Below are 21180 nucleotides of genomic sequence, written 5' to 3' on the forward strand. Positions count from 1 at the left end.
GTCTTCAGGGAATTTTTTTCAATATGTTTTAAAATAAAAAAGGAAAAATAATAAATAAAGAAAACCAAAAAACAAAACTGGACATTTGCAGAATATCGAACATGGAACTTTTATATAATGCATGGATTCAGGGAATATTCCCTCCCGCGAGGGAATTTTGTATATTTTATAGAGACCGAAAAAAAGGGACATTTCTTGAATAAATGCCAAGAACATGTAGCTTTTTATAATATTTCCTCCATTGACGGAATATTTTTTTCTCTAGGGAAATATCTTGCATTTCGAAGAAAGGAAAAATAAAGGGTAGAAAGAAATTGGAAAAATAATATATATGTATAATAAGGGATTATTCTCAAGGTTATTTTGTAATACAGAAAAACTTATAAACGAGTCTAACTTAGGTTATTTTATACAATCATTCGACTTTAAGATAAAAATCATGATTTAGAGATTTTTTTTTAAATTTCGAACTGTAACATTTTAAAATATTTTAGTTTGAGCAAAAAATTGTAAGGAAATTTCCCTAAATATTTTCCCTACATAAAAAGTTCCTTCATTTGTCCGTGTAACGAAGCGCGCTTTGCGTGATAAGTATTAAAAAGAAAAAAATTGTTGGAATCGGTTTCTATTGGCTAAGAAAGAAACAACGTCACGAGTTCTAGTTCGGAACATCGCATGACGTAACAATGTAGGGATTAAAGGGGCGGAAAAAATTTGAATTAACGGATTATTTTCTTGATCAAAATCCAATCAAAAATGGCAGAAGAAAATAAACAGAATAAAACAAAAATCAAAATGCATTGTTTAAAGTAACAAGAAAAATTCAAGAGTCATTAAGAAAGAAAAAAATAACAAAAATATATAAAAAAACGAATTCTCTTTCGCCTTTAACGGCTTATTAAAAATTGACTCCCCCTCTTCTACTAATTGGAATTCCTGCAACCCAGTTAACGACGCATTAGATCTGCCTGCTAATTAATTACCATCGTTTTAACTTCATTAATCTTGGCAAACAAAATTAAAACCTTGAAAGTATTCTCTTCAGGCATCTATACTACTAATTCCACCAATCAAACGTTGCCTTTCTGATTAAGTTGCGATGCGATAACGTTATATGTCTTCAGAGAAGTTTCACGATTGGATAATCTTCTATGCTTGTTTTGTGACGTGATTTTCGCCTTTAATGGATCTAATTGGTGTTATCGCATCAAGAATATATATAGGAGTTCATTTTAGAAAATTGTTAGAGTTAATTCGAAAATGAACTTTTTTGAACGTTGCCTGAAAACGCTTCAAGTCTTGTAACCGTTGGCTTCTTAAGATGGGCTTAAGTTATCCATTGCAACTCGTCTTAAAGATAAATAAATTTGTGGACTATTTCCGTTAACGAAGATTGTCGAATAGTTCGATTAAAGTGTAGGCAACTCTGGATAACTTACAGTAATTGGCAAGCTTCTCGTTTAATTTCGTGGACAAGTTCCAATTGCCCAAACTGTAGATGGACAAGAACTTTTTCGCTGCTCTGTCTCCTTTAATCTTTGTTAAATACACAAAAGTGTACCGGTACATGATCTTGTACAATATTTTATTGAGTATAAATCTTTAATATTTCATACATTTAACCCTTAGAATTCTTTAAAATGAAAACTTTTATTTACAAATCTTAAAAGAATCCATGGAAGAAATCGTCGGATAATGTAAATTTATGGAATTTTGTTGTTAAAATTCATAAAAATGTAGAGAACGCATCTAATTTATAATGCCATTAATTTAAAAAGCACAAAATTAGGATATTCTTAATAAATGCTCAATAGAACTTACCATAATTTATGGTCATTAATACCATAAATGAAGCTAGAATATCCAAAAGACAACGAAAATGCTAAATATTTAACATCATGTTTATGTCAATTTTAAGAATATATGTGGACTAAAATTGCACATAAATCATGCAAGAGTTATAAGTCTACGATACGTGATCACTTTATAACTCATGCTGTATGACAAAGCCCTTACTTGATGATACAGCAAGAGATAGGGGTGCTAACTTTCACGAAGCAATTACTTTCAAATGGCTAAGTTAATTTATTCACAAATAAAACATAAGAGCATACTTTAACATTACGAAAATGTCAGCAAGCAAGATTTTGTTTGCAGATTTAAAATGCATTTCTTGTATCATTGCGAAGAGTTCAAGGCGCTTCCTACTATACCTTTCACGCAAATATCACATACACATCATTGCACACGCTACGAGAGACTAAAGCCATCTTGTGGAAACACGAAGACAGGAACCACCCACGGATTTTTCGTTGTAATGCTACTCGAAACTACTCTCTACTGTATAGAAGAAACCATTTAGAGTTTGCATTACACGAAAACATACAAATTTCTTTGTTGCCCCAATTTGAAGACTGTAATTGTAAGGGAGGTGACAGAATACCAGACGAGATACGCGTGACTGCTGTTACTTCTATCACTCAACACGTGTATTGCGTCCTGGAATCCGATAAGTCTCACTTCCTGGAATCTATGCATGTTCGAGGAGCATGAATTTTGGTGTGTATTTTCGTTATTGACGTCGATACAAATTATGAAACGATATAAAAGAATTTTAAAAATGTACATCCCGGGGTCTCGAACTTTTCAGCATTAACATTTTTTTCGTTTGTTTGTTAAAAGTTCAATAATTGCCCGATCTTAGCCACGTTGAATCGAAAAAAAATTGCCGAGAACGATCATCAAAATTAAATGATTTATGGAAAGTGCAGCATAAACGGGTGCCATCTTCACCTATTTGTTGGTAGAATTTACCAGATTCATACATCACTATAAATCTCCTTACGACAGGCAGGGTTACCAATGTGACAGTTGTAATTTGCCGAATGGAAGCTGTCTACACTTTGAGCACGTGACATACACCCTCCATATACAGCCACATAGATCACTGTCCTTGCAGTTCAGTTTGTTGCTCTCTAATTCTCTTGGAGTGTTGTCCCAAGTCGCCACAGTCAACTCTACTGTGATGTTGATTGCAGTCATTGCAGGACTAAAATCGACAGTGTGTCGCCTTGGCAACAGAGAAAGTGATTGATTCCAAACTTCCCCCTTCTTCCTAAACTCCTATGGCTCGTTTATTGCTCGATTGCAGCGCACCTAACGGCGACATCTGTATTTAAAGAATTTTTTCTATTCTTTCATTTCTTCGAAATTTTCGGTAATTTATTATTAGTTAAAACGAAAGATGATTACTTCCCTTTTTATTATTGTTTTATACGAAAAGCCAGTTTAATGTCTTCAATTTTCTTCAAACTTTGATTGTTTCTTCTATTTTCTCTTGTTTTTTTTTAATGTATTTGTTACGAGTGACAGCTTATTCCTTCTCTCATTCTTTGACTGTTTGACGTAACAAAGAAGAGAACATGTGATTTTAACGGTTATACGTTTTTAAAATTTGAAAAAGAATACAAATAAATGAAAAACCCGCGCTAATTTATTGTCATAAGAAATAATTTTACATCCTTTTGCAGTCTTCTAAAATATTGAAGGAGGATGTAAAATATTAAAAATAAATTTTTTTCTTGCACCTTTCAAAAATTCTTCAGTTTATAAATAGGGCTTATGTTTACTTTCTAAAAAACTTTCCCTCCTCCTCTCTCTCTTTATTTGCTGAACCTAGAGATAGTAGATATATATATATAAAAAGCACAAGTTTCATTACTATTTATAAAACTGTTATAGTTGAATTGTTTTTTCGTATATACAGAATATATAGAAAAATAAATAAATAAATGAATAAAAAATTTTTCCTCTCCTCTCTTTCTAGTGTTGTAAGAAATAAAGAAAAAAAAAGAGGAGAGAAAGAAGGAATGAGAGAGAGAGAGAGAGAGCGAAAAAAATGCCTAACTTTTGAAGCGAACAAAATCATTTTTGCAGCTGCCACGTCACTGGCAACCACTCCCTTTCGATCACGTGATGTTGCCTTGGCAGTAATCCAAAGAGAATTGTCCAAATCAGACAGTCCCGTCTCATAAACCGAATTAACAGAGTCTAACCTGTATCGCTAACTCTTTCTCTCTCTTTTCCTCTCTTACGTAGTACCACACCAGTTAGTCAGTCAAAACAATAATAAAAATGGAGTGACACGTTTATCAACTCCTCTTTACTCTGTATAATATTTTTATCGTTGTGTTTATATACCAAAAACCCAAAATATACTTTAGTAATAAGTTGGTTCGTTACCCGCCACGCGAAGTTTCAAGTTTCAGCGGAAAATTATATTTCCACATATGGGTTAGACATATGCTGTGTCTGAGTGCTTTGCACGTGTACTGTGCATTTTGTGTGTGTGTGTTCCTATTATCGAAAACGAAAACTAATTTTAGGTGAGATTTTTAAGGGGTGTGTGTGTTTTTCCTGCCGTTTTTCAACCGAGACCGGAATAGAATATCTGAACCTTTAGCGTGGGAGAGAGAGAGAGAGAGAGACGTTGGGGCCATTCTCCCTTCCAAAATTCCTCTTGTCTTCTGCTACACAACAACGCAACGCGGTGCAATGACATGACGTGTTTAGTGCCAACATTCTGGCAAAAATCTGAAGCAAGTCTGTTGACAACCCATCCCGTTCTCATCGGGGTGCCGAAAGGGAATTACTGTTAAAGCTCCCTACATGCAAAAATAATTAAAACCTACAAGTTCTGGTGAATTTTTTGGTGGCTTTGCGGTGTGTCGATTTCGGGGGCACGTGCGCGCCGTGCAATGGTTTAACCACGTGGCTCGCTTGTGTAATTGGAACTTTCGTGTTTCAGAGCTGTTAGTCGCTCGGGAGTTGCACGCCGAGGATGTATTGATTCATTCGTGACCCAACACACCACCTATCGCAAAAGCAAAGCAACCAGTGACCTCTTCCTTCTCACACTAGTGAGTCAATACGGCGCGATAGTCTATAAGTCTAGAGATAAAATTAACAATAAGTTATATAGCTGGGTTTTTTTATGGCCAAATTGCGAGGAGTTATAGTCCTGTGGTACTATTTATATAACTAGACTAGAGAGCGCGCGTCACGTGATCGATAGGAGGTTTATTTATATATAAACAAAACCAATCGCCGAAATTCCATTCTTTCTGAAGTACGTGTGTTTCTAGTATTCGACCTTAATCTAAAAATAGTTGTAGTGGTTTTAAAATTAGTTTTTCTTCCTTTTTTTTGGTTTCTTTTTGAAAAATTTAGTCCTCTTTTTTTGCGTTTTTTCGGCAACAGAATCTGAAAAACGCAAACTCTGCGCTTGTTACAACAAATTTTTCTTAATTAGAGGTTAAAAAACACACGAATTTTCCCGAAAAAAAAAATTCCTGTGAAGTGCGAACGACATCTAAAAAGAAGAAAAATTTCATGGAAAAGTAACCGGTAGTTCTTGTTTTTCGCACCAGGTGGCGATGGGAGACGACATCCTTTGCTGCCCCATTGGGTGATATGAAGGAGTACGGTTTATGAAGATTGTCATGGCAACTGCTATGGAAAGACATATTCAACAGACTAATGAAAGATTACAGTGTATAAAAGAGGTAAGACAAAATTTAAATTTCAAAAATGTGAAGTCGTTACAGTGCCATCTGTTGTTGGGTATGTTAAACAAAGTGCCATAGCTGCCCAAATAATAAATAAATAAAAATATAGTAAAATTTATAATAAAACTTGAAGCAAAAATTTGCAAAAAGGATAAATAATTTAATCTTATTTTTTTAATATCAAAAAATTTACTAAAAAGTAATTTCATTTCCTGTTTCTAACATTAATTATTCAGTTTTGTTTATTATGTTTAAACAATGCAATAATACATATATACAAACATAATTATTTTTTATTAAAAAATAAAAAATATGTATAACTAATTAAATATTCTAAATTAAAACAAAAAAATTTGCTCTTTGTTACTATAGTAACCAAATTTGCTTCTTATTGGATAAATCTGGCGCTAACAAGAACTTTCAACCAATCAACTCGTGCAAATTGAAATATAAAATTTAAATTCCGTAAAAATTTAACGCTGATTGGTTTGTTTAAAATTTAAATTCTTATTTTTCACAGTAATCGGTGACTTTATCAGGAATATATTATTTAAATTAAAATATTTATTTTAAATTATTTAAAAAGAGTGTCGGGGAAGCGGAAACTGTCGAGAGATAATTTATATCATAATATTCACCCGCCATATCGCTGTGATAAGAAAGATAATGATTTAGATTTATTTTATTCGGTAAAAAAACTTTAATGTTTATCAATAAAAACAAACGAATTGGCTGAAAAAGCAAGAATTTATATATTTCTTTTTATTATTTTTTTCTTTATCCAACATATTGATACCTAACCCGCTGGGAAGTTATTACCAACCGGATCACAGTAATATTCACCCGTTACCCGGATGTAGACGTAGGATCAATGGCGAGCTAGACAACCAATAAACAAGAAGATTTGTCTCTGTCGTCATGACTCGTCTCTTCCTGATTTGCCGCGCCCTCTCTCGACAATTCCAAGAAGTTGAGGGTTGATACTACTAAATAATTAAGTTGATAAAAGTTATAAATGGTTAATTATCAATAAACACCGGTATATAAGTACGAATTAGTAAAAATAAAAAAGGAAGGTAATAATCGATAGAGGTGGCTTTAAATGACACTCCAATTGAACCTAATTTGGTGTTTTTAAAAAGATGGAAAAATACAGAGAAAGATAGATAGGAGTTAAGGAGCGATTTTGTTGGATAGTGGAAGTAAAGGACAAGCGCCATAATTAAACAGCTCTACTAAATGACTAATTATCTATCACTAGGGAGTGCAATCGTCGGACCAATGGCTTGCCTCCATCTCTATAATGACATTTATACATTAGCGGCTCCGACTAATTGGCAAGCAGGCACGACTCGCTTCAGATGTGCATTACCTTCTCTCTATTGCCAGCTAGGCAATCTTACGTCTGTTGGTGTAGGGGGATATCGATTGTCTCGAGACATTGTAGAAGTTGGCTAACCTCTCTTCCTCAGTTGGTATCCTAGCAACAAGCAGACCAAACAACAAAGATTGACGACTTCGTGTCCCTCTCTGCTCTTTCCTAGTCTCTTGCTCGTCCTGTTCAGAAACTCTGGTACGTAATCGGTAACGGAAACCGAAAATACGTCAAGGAAAACATATTTTCCAATTTTGTTCGCTTGGATTTTTATTCATTTATTTGCTTTCTTTACGTTTAATCGGTAAACAAGAGGTACTGTACAATAGCATCGTCGAGATGCTCGAATTAATTCGCAAAATACTGGGTTACTCGGCAAATTAAACTCGTTCGGTTAATTCTTGAACTGTTAATTATGCCGGAACCATTTTGTTGTTAGTTAATTGTCACAGATTTGGTGCTAGCTTCGGGATTCGCTGGTAGTTTGTCACTTGTTGAAGGATGTCGTTTCTCGTTAAGTACAGATGATTTTTTTCCCCTCCGCTGAGCGCAGTTTGACCTTAATGGTTTTGGGTCATAACTTAGTTTAGATGAACAAAAATCCAGACATTTTCTTCAATATAACGCTCTTCGTTAATGCGATTTGAGGTAACTTATTTCTGTGAGGTAATTGATAGTCTCCATCGGACAACTTTATTGTCTTCCTGGAATCTATTATCTATGAAGAAATTTTATTCTTTTTTTAGTATACTGTATTGTCTTTAATACGTTCTGTTTTGTTAACCTGAGCAACGTAACGTATCTCCGATACTCTCTGTATTCTGCGTTAGATTTGTCTGAAATGCTAATGCGTCAGAACAGTTGTTTCAACAGATATATCAAACAACTGGATTTATGAATTTTCTTGAGCTAACTTATTGATTACGCTACAATACAATGTGTATTAGAAATAGTATATTGCGTTACCATTCTTTAACAATACGTTATATTCTATGAGGTAGTTTACCTCACAGAACGTAGTATATTGTCATAGTCTGTAAGCATCTTATTGTCTATCGAGTGATCCTTTATCTATTGTTACAGTCGGCAGCGCGGTAACGTATTGCTTATAGGGGCAGGTAACACACATTTTCTGGTATTATACACGAAAATATTGTTTGAAATTAGCGTTAATCTTTGAGGAATTTATATATATGAATAACGCAACACAATATACAAGCGAACCGTTGTTCACGAAGCAACGTAACGCGTTTATCTGTAGTTTATCTAACGTTATGAATCAACGTATCTGAGACAATATCTTGTGTGGTACATAAAAGAAAGAGTAACTCAGAGGTAACCAGTAGTCTGTACGACAACATAACATCGTCTCTGAGGCAACGTATCTCATTTATGAGTTATTGAACCCTTTCTTAGACAGACAGGAAGTAAAAACTCTCAGATTCAGTCAAAGGTATTGTCTTACTTCAGATCGTTGACTGTGAGAAGGTAAAGGGTTAAAAATTTCCATCAACAAGACTATTTAGTAGTGTGTTACGAGACACATAAAATGAAGCAAAAGTGTTAAAAAAGAAAAATCGTTAAATATTAGTTAAATGGGAACATTTGTCGGTAACCGCAATTCCGGTGAATTTTTCTGACGTCACAAAAGAAGACTGCCTGCTGCACCACTTCCCATAGTTGTTGACAGTTTTTCAAAAGACGGATATGAATGGACGGAAATTGATTGTCACGTGTTAACGGGGGTGGAGAGAAATTTCGTACAGTTGTCCAATCGTGTCCAGCGAAATAATTTACCGGTAAATTTAACTTTTGAACTTATTATTTTTTTTATTGATAAACTTATTAATATATTTTGAGGATAATAAATTTCGATATAGTGTGTTACATTAATTATTTAATGTTTACACCGTTACTATAACGATTTTACAAACAAAACAAATGTTATTAATTCTTCTCGTACACGAAGTTTGGTCGAAAGGGCGCCTTTTTTGAGGCCTCCCAACACGTGTTCTAATTTTGGAATATTCAGATTTATTTATTTATTTTTTTAAATTAAAGGGAGTAAATAAATGAAATAAATAAAAATGTGGCGTATAATGCGCACTTAAATTTAGTATTAAAATTCAAAAGGGCAATTATTCATAAAGTTCGGTCGATGAATATTTGTATTAATTTGTTGATTTTTATAAATAAAATTAAATGTAAGGTGTTTTTAATGATTAAAAATTCGAATTTATTGTATTAATTTTAATTATTTATCCGACGTTTAATCTGACGCCAATTTGATTTTCTTTTTAAAACCTCTAAACAACGGCCATTGACAGGAACGTAAAAAAATGGCTGCTGTTCGGAGGTGGTCGTCGTTTGCAGGTTATTTGTGAAATTTTCGGAAAGAATAGCGGTTATTGAAGGTTCCACTGTATTAAATATGACGAATACAGTGATAAAAATGTGTATAATAGTCATTTAATAATAAAAAAATTTATATAAATATTTGAATAAGACAGCAATTTAGTCTTTACAGTGATTAACTGACAGTCATTCCGTGTATCTATACAATGAAAACGTTGAGAGAAAATACAGTGTAGTCCAAAAGTCAATTAACCGTGTTTGGTTACACTCGCGAATATGAATAGTAAAATTGAGTTTAGAACGTGTGAATACGATAAATAACAAGATTAAGTATCTAGATGAGACGGTTACATTGGTTAACTAAGCTTTAATCACTCTATATATTAAAAAATCAAATTTATATTTATAAACTGCGAATTTTTATGCATGCTTTCTTTATATACAAATCTCAAATGGTGCCTATCAGTGGCCGAGTGGATAAAATCACTGAATGTTGATATTCGATCATGGAGTTTTCCGGGTTTTCTAACTCAGGAGCCAATTTCCCACGTAGCCAATTCTTTCTATGGAAAACTGGCTCCTGTTTAAGAGCCAGTTTCCCCATAGAAAGTCCTCCTGAGAGGTACCCCTCGTATTGGCAGATCACCCATATGTTGCGTTTTCGTATCCTATCCCTATCAATATCACAAATGTGCAAAATTTTTATATTTAATACTCGAAAATTAGAAACTACTAGTAAAATTTGAGTATAAGCCGCACTTGTTAGTTAGAAATTCAATATCTTAAAAAAATAATAAATACAAAATTTAGAATTTCCATTAGTCATGGGTTCTTCAAAATTACTTTTTTTAAATCTTGTTTTGCTACTGGAAAAAAAAAAGGAAAAAGCTGGTAGAACATCATTTACAGAAATTTCGGTCGTTACTGTTTTTTCCCTATTTTTTTCGTGTGCAGCAAGAATTTAATCGTCTGATATCGGTAATGTTATTGAAAGGTTTGAATTTGAAAATATTCTCTTGTAACAGCAAATTTCGCTTACATTAAAGTCCAGAAATAAGTGAATAAAAGGCATGCCATATCTATTTTTTCTCTTTCAAAATTCTTTTTAAATTAAAAAATAATAATAAGTTATTTAATTATTACACGCAAAATTATGTATTTGTATATTATTATAATTATTATATATTATTAAATATTGCATTTATATACATATTATATAATTTTCTTGCATATCTTATATACAATTATGCACGCAATAGCTCATGCGACTATGCATGCAATATACTATATGTAATATACGCGACCGTACATATGCATAATTGAGTATGACAAGAATTCATACGTATATTATGTTGCACGCTTTTTAACGCTATTACATGTTGTGTATCCAATTATGTGTGCATTATATGCATAATTGCATATAGGTTATAACTAGAATTCTACGTCTCACTCTTGTATTTAACTACTATTCTAAGTGTTGCGCATTGTATATGCAATAATGTATGCAATATATGCAGCATGATTGAGTATAGTAAAAGTTAATGCGTATTCAAAGCAGTGTAAACTCAATAATCATACTGAATGCTTCATGCAATACGAAAATTCCATTGAGCATTGAACACAAGACCGTGTTATTTATCAAACACCTGGTTTTTCCCACCTTTATTAGTTGATGAATTCTTGTCAACTAATAAAGGTGGAAAAAGCCAGGTGTTTGATAAATAACACGGTCTTGTGTTCAATGCTCAATATACAATAAAAACACGGTTTCAAGAACATTTAAACGAAAATTCTAATCTGAATGAGAATTTGAGGTTGAATTTTAAAGCAAATTGAATTTTGTTTTTTTAAATAATATTTTAACCTAAGTTGAATTAAGATTTTAAATTTTATTTTATTTTATTTTTTTAATTTTTAAAAAGTTGTTTTTTGCTGACGTTTGTGTTTTAAAATATTCGGAAAAATATTTTAATATTACATATTCAAAATCAATATTGGTTTAGTTACGCTGGTAGCATTTATTCACTGCTTTTTTAAAAATAAAATATTCATAAAAGTTAGTGTGAACTGCCAAAATCAGCATTAATATTTTACAATATTGAATTAAATAATTACAGGAAGGTTTGTAATATTTTAAATCTATAAAATTTAAAATTGTATTTGGATTCAGGATCGGGCTTAGAATTGTCGTGGTTCTAAAGGTCTAAAAGTCCTTACTCCATCGAATGATGGTACAGGCAAAAATGTGAGGCCTTAATGACTCATAACGCCAGGCTTTATGCTGCAGCTTATTTAGCTCATGTGCAATTGTCCCCTGATTGGATTAATAAGGCAACGCAAGACGGGTAATCTGCCAAGTGGGGTGTGTAGTGGGAGGAGGGAGAATTTTCTATGGAAAATTTGTTAGGTATTATACGCATGAAGAAAACTCTCCGAACGCACTACGGGACCAGACAGTTAGTCAGGTGCGAACCCACGACCATGTACCAGTGTTCAGTGTTATCCACTCGGTCAACATAGGGTTACAGTTCTTCTGATATTGTAAGTATTTGGAATTATAATTTTTTAAATAAATGAAACTTAATAACTTGTTTATAATATAGATATTAGGGTTTTATAATTGGTACAAAGTTATCCAAAAATTGCAGACTAGAACTGTTAGAAAATTGTTGATGTTTAGGTCCAGTTGGACAACTGGAGTCAATTTTCTAATAATTGGAACGATTTGTATCTATTTTTGTGACTCTAATTATAAAAATATGCACATTTATATGCAAAATCGAAGGAGAAAGGGATATTTTGTGTTTAAATATTTGTTTCGAAGTTAATTTCTATTGTTTTATATACAGTAGGGTGAGCGAGCCCCTATATAAAACAATATACAGTACCTTGCCAAATTATTAGACCAATTGACTAAAATCATACTTTTTGTACCATTTTCTTCTTTTTTCGTATTCATATTCTTCGTAATCATATTCGTAATCATATTCTTTAAGGAATGAGTATTTTTTCATGTTGTTCTTATTCTCTATTATATCCGAAACACTTTTAATACGTTTTTTATATGTAAACACTGTAAATGTAAAAATATTAACTTTCTACAACAAGGGAAGTGATAGAGGTTCTTAGTAAGGTATGGAAGCATGTCCCATTTATGAGAACAAAAATATAAAAAATGTGTAGAGTATTTCTTGTGATACAGAAGCACTACTCGCTGTCAAAGATGGTCATTCAAAGTACTAATTTTAATTTTTAATTTTTTAAGTTCTATTAAATTCAAACTTTTATATGTAAAAACGTACTTTTTATTTCATAAGACATAATAAAACATTAACATTTTAAATAACCCTGTCAACAATGACGTTTTTATTTTGAATTATTATATCAAAAACTAACAAATCATAAATTTTCTGCATTGGTCTAATAATTTGGCAAGGTACTCTAAAACACTTACATTTTATAGTACTAAATCTGTAAGTTATGGCATTTTTAGTGTTTTAAAACAACGGAACTTGTTCAAATCATGTAATGACACGTTTATATTTAGGCTAGTCCAAGTCAGTTAATCATTCAAATGACTAAATTGCTTACTCATTCAAATGTGTTATTGGTTAGAAGCTTTAACAAAGACTTGCTTTTTGGACCTCCCCCTGTATTTAAGTATAATTTGACGTTTCCTGTTAAAAACTTTCCTGAAGACGTTAAAATTTCCTTTAAATTTTACATATGGTTGCTATTAAACACAATAAAAATCACGTGATATAGCGACCAGTGTTGACAAAAATGCTACTGTAAAGTATAAAAGTTTAAACATAAACATGATCGTCTATTTGTAACGTATAAACGTCGTCCTAACATAGCAACATTGAACGAGTGTAAAAATCCTTTTCTGAAACCGTCACATGATTGGCGTAGGTGTGAAAAATCCCCCAACATCGCGTGATTGTTGATTGATCAACTTGATCGCCCACAGATGCCCATCACAGCACTAAGCAAAACCCAGTAAAATTACTCATTTATGGAAATCAATATTCACCCCTTCGAAGCTTCACCAAACAAACCACGTAACACAAAGAGTTACAAATAAAAAAGCAAAGAAAAAAAGTAGTGTTTTCTTCTTAACTACGTTTCTAAGCTTCAACAAAAATATAAAAGTATAACATAGTGATAATATATTTAACGGGTTTATAGTAGGAACGAAGCAAACAGGTGCTGAGAACAGCGACTATTGTTGACACAATAGAAACCGTTACCTAGACAACTTCGATATTTAACCCCCTAACTGTTAGGATTAATGTCTGTATCACTTAAATAAACTGCTAATATATTTGACTCTTCGAGTGTTTTTTTTCAATAGAAACATAGAATTTACAAATATAAAAACCTCACCCTCCTTTAAAAAAGGAACGAAACGTTATTTTCTGCTCCCCTTTAATTTCTGCTAACTGTTAGGAGGCTTTGATATTATTTATTTGTTTATATGTAATTTTTACTTTATTTTTTCTCCTTGACGCTGCTTGTTCAATATGTGAAATCTTCTCTACTCCTTTAAGTGTGTGTGTGTGTGTGTGTATCTGGATGAAAACACTCCCATTTTTGGTTGCTAGGTAACTGTTGCTAAGATATTTAAAGGCGTATCGAACGTTTTCCTTGAATATGGCAGAATATGACGATTAGCAAAATTTAAAACTGACTTGACACCTGACAATAACTTGACATATATCAGAGGTCGAATCGAAGAAGTGGAAGTAGAAAAAAAGTGTTTGAATTTTAAAATATTTAATAAAATTTTTTTAAAAATACTTTTTTGCTCTGTTTAAAGACAGTTTTTTGATCCGTATTAAAATATTGTGATGGATCGAAAATGTGTATTTTCTCCTTTTTATATTCTGTAAACTTGGAGCTTAGTTTGAAAAAAAACGGATCCAATTTTCTTAGAAAATCGAGCATATACTCGTAAAAAAGTTAAAAATTTTATTCATTCACCTAAAAATCAGCTGGTTTATTTGCTTCTATTGCTTTCGGAGTCTCCAGAGCATTCAAAAATGCCCTTTAGATTGATCTTGAGCTTGTGTTTATTCGGCATTTTGCGAATAAACTTGAGTTCAAGTTTAGTGAACAGTATGGAAGTTCATACCAAAGCTCAAATACAACCAAAACAGTGGAAATTAAGACTAAAAATAGGTCAAAAATTACAAAACCATAATTTTGAGCTGGATGATGAATTAATGAATTTTTTGAATTAATCTTCAGCTCAAAGTTGTCAAAGATCATGGTAATCTTTAGCATATAAATGGATTCTTATGGTGTAAAAACCATAAGAATCTTTGTTTAAAGATAGGTCAAAAGTTATCGAAGTGAATCTTGTGCTGGAAGATGAGTTGAAAATCATGAAACTCTTGGAAATCTTCAGCTCAAAGATCATCAAGATCTTGAAAAAGTGTAGATTTGCTTATTGAAATCGGTAGAAATCATTTAAAAATATAAATGATCTCAAGATCAATCACATTAAGAATCAAAACTTATTTGAAAATTGAGCTTGAGCTTACTTGCTTAAGTAGATTCAAATTTTATCAAAAGTTATGAAAAAATGTACCAAAAATACGTAAAAAACTGAGCACCAATTAATAATTTAAAAGAATTAAATATATTTACTCTCATAATAAAAAAAAGATAAGTTTAAAAAATCAAATTATATATTTTACAATTCAAACGAAGCATAAAAGCGTTTAATTGGTCAACGAACTTTACATTTTTTAAAAATTAACCAATCGACTACATCATTACGATTTTAGTTAAATGTAGAAACGGAGGATGAGGAAATGGGGAAAAAAATATATATATTTCTTTTTTTACTTCCAAATTTATTTATTTTTAGATTTTATTTTCAAATTTAATATCCTTTCAATGAGTACTAATTAAAAACAAACAATCCAGAGTGATTTAGTCATTTTGCTTAATAGCCATAACGTTATAATTGTTCCCTTTAACCTAATTGGTCGGCCGGTTGCATAATTTTCAAAATGAACCAATAGACTTAGTTCAGATTCAAAAGTCTTTAAAATTAAAAAAAAAAAAATTAGTTTAATAAAGATTTTTCTCTCAGTTTAAATGCTTTTTAAATATATTTATTATTTTTTCTTTCGTTTTAAAATCCTTTCAATGGATATTAGCTTGAAAATAAACTTGAGAATTTTCAAAATGGCTTTCGTAAGTAGAAAACATTATGCTGGCTGTTACTGGGGTTTTTTCTTTTTGCTGTTTTTAGATGATTTTGCCGATCATGTTCGTTTAGAAATTAATTTACACAATCTTCTACGTTGGCTTTTAAAATTATTTACTTTCTGAGGTCATTATTTTACTACTATTAACATTTTTTTTCTGTACTCTTAACTACCATTTTTTAATGATAAAACATTATTAATAAAAAACTGTTTAAGAAGCTTTAAAAATTCTTTATGGTCCTTAACCCAAGTCGGCAGTATAGCCGAACCTCCAATTATGGCTACCTCTCAACAGCGGCCATTTTTTCAGGAACGTGTCTTACGAAGTGCGTATAAAATAACCTGCAAACAGCGGCCATTTTTTTTTACGTTTCTGTCAGTGATTGTTGTTTAGAAATTTGAATATACTTAATTAATATTCAAAATTTGAGTGAGTTTAAAAACTCACTCAAATTTTGGTTATTAATTAAGTCGTGCTCTAATTGGTCAAATTTGAATTTAAAAGTGACCAATAGGAGAAAATTATTATTATTATTTTTTTATAACTCTAAAATAATATTTTATTACAGAAATAAAAATTTATGACTTTTGTCTTCATTTATCTGATTGGCTTGTGATGAAATTTCTTTGTAAATTGTTCTGATTAGTAGGATAGGAATAGGAAAAATGAACCAATAGAAGTTAATGGAAATCCAATCTACTATTGGCTAATTTTGAAATTTTCCAATTTACGTCATAATTTATTTGTATATTAAATTTTATTAAAAACTTAATTTAAATGTAATTAGTCAAAATGATTTAAAATTAATATTTTTTATTTAAAATAATTGAATATTAAATTTAAGAATTATATTTTATATAAATTATCTCTTATTGTTGTTTTAAATATTTAAATTTCAAAAAATAAGAATGAAATTTTGCGTAGTTTTTAACAAGAAAGTATCCTCAGACTTGATTGGTCGGTATAAATCGACATTTTAAAAACGAACCAATGGAAAGAAGCATTACGTGTTATTTGTATTTATTATTAAAATTCCACTTTTTATGTTTTTAATTCTCTGTAAATCTTCAAGGATTATTTTTTTTAAAGATTTTCTATGTTTAAAATCTTTTTCAATGAACATTAATTAAGAATAAACAAAGTTTTATAAGAATTGTCAGGAAGCTTATTCCTAACTGTTGCTTTTCCCTTGAGGTCCTTACACTAGCAAAACAAATCAAGTTAATTAATCTTGCTTCCTATTTGATGTTTCTTAATGAAGATAGTCAATAGTATCAGTTAACCCAAGTCGGCAGTTCTTTATTAAAGTTTGTAGCTTTTCTATAGAATCCGTATTACAGCGATGCAAGGTCATATAATTCAATTTTTCTAATTAATCATTCGTGTTTCGTCTTTAATATATCCAACGAATAATAAATTTGTTGATTTGAATAACATTTGATATGTTATAGCATAAAAATAGCCATAAATGATCGATACAAATTACGAAAATTGTCACATTTTCTTTTATTGGTTGGTTTTTTAAATATTAACGTTTTGTCCAATCAGCAATAAACTAAAATTTAAAAATTTGAATTTTAATAAATAAACACTCAGAAGAATTTCAAATGCTATAAATAACCAATCAGCGTATCGTAAAATTTAAATTTAAATTTACGGCTGCTGTCGATTGGTTGATGTTTATCAAATATAGAATTTAAATTTGTGTTTATTTATTAAAATCAATGCTTGTTAATTAAAATTAAAATGCCTTAAATAAATGATTATTTTGAAAGTTTGAGATAATTTTCTGAAATTAAATATACGTATATATATTTCACATATTTTTATGTATATATGTTTTCTGTTTTCTGATTGGTTACATTTCTTAAATGACGCCATATTTAATAAGTAAGATTTTTATTGGATAATTTGTTTTTTAACTTTAAGCAATTAGCATTCGATTAAAATTTAAAATTCGAGAGATGTATGACGTCAGTCAATTGCATTTGAAATTAACCAATAAGCTGTTTTTTATGTTTTAGTATTAAAGCATTATCAAGCGTTGATTGGTTAGTTTTAAAATTTAAAATTTTATTAGATATTGAGTGTGAATACACGCTTAGAGTTAATAAAAGTTTAATAAAGTAAGGAAGAGAGTATTTTATTTAAATATTTGTACTGAAATCTTGATTATAGTTTATTCTTAAAAACATCGCCTTCTGTAGGGATCAAGAGGGACAGTTGCCCAGGGGTTAAAGATCAAAGCCCTTACAGAAGAGCGTGTTGAAGGAAGAACTAAAAAGTACTGTGATTCGGGATCGTTGAATTTAAATTTAGCTTCATTAATACTGCGAAGAGTCCGTGATGAGAACAAATACTTGAGGAACAATGAAAAGTACTTTGAATTTAGCGCCGTTACTATTAGAATAACCGTGAGGGTTTACGGTTCAAAATTTAGTGCTAGTACCAATATCTATAGGAGCCCATGATGAAAGCCCATGGGAGTATGACGGATGACGTTGAGCGAACGATTAATAGTAGTGATGGTGAATATCTGATATTGAATTTGGCGCCATTAGCACGGTGTTATTGTGAAGGGTTTGGAATCAAAATTTACTTGAGTATACAATATTTTATTGATTGATGGGTTATCTTTTTACAAATAAAATTTTATTATCATAAATCATCCATTAATTAATTTAATTAAATAATCGAAATTATACTTTTTAAGCCGTAATTTAATTGTTTACTTTCAGGCCCTAAATTCTTCTTCTGGTTTCCAAAGTGCTGCTCGAGAATTATTAGAGTGGTGTGGTGACGCTCGAGCCTTCCAGAAAGTATTCGAAAACAATTTAATCGGCTGTTTAACGGTATGTATCATTATCTCTTGTATAAAAGCCCCTTGAAATTATTTAAGAAACATTTTCGCTATTAAATAAGCGAAGATAATCTAAACACACCGGAAATGAAACTTACGTACGAGATTAGCCTATATAAATCAGTCTGTTATATTTACAATAATTTATGTGAAGTAGTAAAGAAAGGGCATGTTATACAGTCAAGAAAAAATTAGACTTTTTTTCTTTTTAGCACTCTTTTTTCTATACTTTAGTAATCTTTGTCGCCGAAATTTTCTTTTCAAATATTTATTGAAGGAGAAAAATAGAAGAAACCTCAACGATGAATGTTGCAATCATCGAATCGGAAGCGCTGTCACGTGACGATCGATATTTGAACCTCTAACTGGCAACATGTGCTGTTTAGTTGGTGACGTCGAAAGCTGTAGTGAGTCTCCTCCGAAATAGTTCCCTTTGGTGTCGTAAATGGGCACAGTGCAGCGTAACGACGTAACCGCGGTAAACAGAACGTTGCTGTTGTAAGTGCAACGTCAACGGGTAAACACGCGTCAAGTGTTACAAAGCGGAGGTTGATAGTTCATCCGTATACTAAAAAAATAAATAAATAATAAAAAAACCAGGAAAAGTGATCTACCGATTCTTTTCTATGGCAGGAGGAAGAAAAAGAGGAAGAATTCTGATTGTTTTATACTTTCTCCGCATGAACGAATTAAATTTCGTGAAAATAATGATAAAAAGAAAGTTCAATAATGTTAGAAAAAAGGAGAGTTAAGTTTATTTTATCAACAGAACAAACATTTTTCAATTGTAATTGATATAATGCCACGAAAATGAACAAATAAAACAACATGATCGCTTTATATCGAGTCTGATAGGATATACTATATTACATCATCGCATTATAACGAATTGAAGGAATATCCTTATATATGTTTGCGTTAAAGTGAAATCGATAAAGAAATCAACACGTGATCACAAATTTATAACGAAGTTCACAGGGATTGTGACAATTCACAATGTTTTATCGAGTATAAGCGATAAGATTTCTTTGGATTTATCGTTATAAAAACGAGTGATGAAAAATTGCGAATGAAATTTTGAAAAAATGTTTTAAAAACGACTGCCCTTAATTAAAATAGAACTAAATTAAAAAGGAAACAAGAAGCCATTATTCAGTTGGAAAAATTAAAATCAAAAGTGCAATTGCTACGCTTAAAATTATCAAATCTATTAATATTGTAGACGAAATTCACAAAAATGCAATATAAAATTAGTGACAGATCATTGAAAATAACACACAAAAAAGTCAACACGTGATTTCTTTTTAAGCAAAATTAATATAAATATCAGCACCTGATTGTTTTTTCACGAGCAATCTCAAGGACGTGCTATTTTGAAATGAAATACGTAAAAAAAGTAACACGTGCTACTTAAAAATAAATAAATAAAATCGATAAATTTATGAACACGTGCTACTTTGAATGCGAAATTGACAAAAATCGTAACACGTGGTATTTTTAAAAAGTGAAATAGACAAAAATTTTTAACACGTGCTACTTCGAAAATGAAATAGACAAATTTATATAACAGGTGCTATTTTCTAAACGAAAATTGTAACACGTAATTAATTTCGAGTGAAATTCGACAATTCGATCGCGTTTTTATGACATTTGAAATTGAATAGAAACACGACACGTGTTTTGTTTTGTTAGTGAAATTGATTGTTACCTCAGCAAGGTGTTCATCAATAATAAAACTGATTAAATATATAAAATACGTGGCATTTTACAAATGAAAACGTGGATTGAAAAGGTGAATTTTATTATAAAACCAATCAAACATTGATTTATAAGATAAGTATCGAGTTTACATTTATAAATGTTACGTTGTAATGGGAAATTTTCGTAGATAAAATCGTAATGATCTTCCTCTTCTATCTAGCCCCATTTTAGTCGGGTATAAACTGTTACGTAAACAATAGTCACAAGTTACATCAAACTGAGCTAAATTCGTTTCAATTATTCTCGAAAGATGGCAACAATCTAACGAATCAACTCGTTGTCTAGAGGGGTTCCGGAAAGAAAGGGGAAGAAGGGTTGTATCTTCGGAAATAAATAGGAAGTGGGAGATTCCATTGTGTAACGTATAACAAAACTTTCCCATCCGTAAGTAACATTAGCTCATTTAATTACAGACATAGTAATTACTCAGTGAGAAGGACGGATTAGTTGTGTTGGCAAGCCATTCTGATGACGGGCCACACCTAAAAGGGGTCGATTCCCCCCTTGCTTCCCTAGGGACCCCTTTGACTACCAAATCTTCTAATTGGTGGCAGTCGTTGCAGTTAGAACGGGTGCAGCAATTACGTTGATGGAAGGAAAGAGATTCATAATATCTCACCGGATTTTCGGTGGAAAGTTAATCTTCAATGACTACTGAAAGTGAACGTAAAAGCGGTATCAACTCGTTGGATAACTCTTTTAGGGAATCAGACTGAAAGCGTTCATATATTAACGAAAAGGAGACTTTGTTATCCAATTTTCGAGTAAACCTACTCTAATTCGGAATTCGAATTCAACAATTTGCTGAAAAAAGCTAGTTTTCTCCCCCTTTTGAGGAGCGTGTAAATGAAATTATTTATTTTTTTATTTTTATTTTTTCAGGTCGTTAGTCGTGTGGCCACACAACGCGGGTTCGATCTTGATTTGGGCTATCGACTTCTCGCAGTTTGTGCCGCTCAGAGAGACAAATTATCACCTAAATCTGCAGGTGAGTTACTTACTCTAACCTTATTTCTAAGTGTTAAAACGTTTAAGAG

General features: G+C 31.4%; 1 protein-coding gene across 1 annotated transcript in view; it reads left to right on the forward strand.

Moving 5' to 3' along the window:
* LOC136968101 (zinc finger MIZ domain-containing protein 1-like) overlaps positions 1-21180 on the forward strand; it is a 96055-nt gene that overhangs the window by 21795 nt on the left and 53080 nt on the right. Inside the window, 3 exon segments of the mRNA XM_067262056.1 lie at positions 5430-5564; positions 18261-18374; positions 21026-21131. Of these exon segments, the coding sequence (XP_067118157.1) occupies positions 5490-5564; positions 18261-18374; positions 21026-21131 (295 nt within the window). The 5' untranslated portion in view covers positions 5430-5489.

Source organism: Centruroides vittatus, unplaced genomic scaffold (genome assembly GCF_030686945.1).
Source record: "Centruroides vittatus isolate TY-2023 unplaced genomic scaffold, ASM3068694v2 contig_1032, whole genome shotgun sequence".
Lineage (NCBI taxonomy): Eukaryota > Metazoa > Arthropoda > Arachnida > Scorpiones > Buthidae > Centruroides > Centruroides vittatus.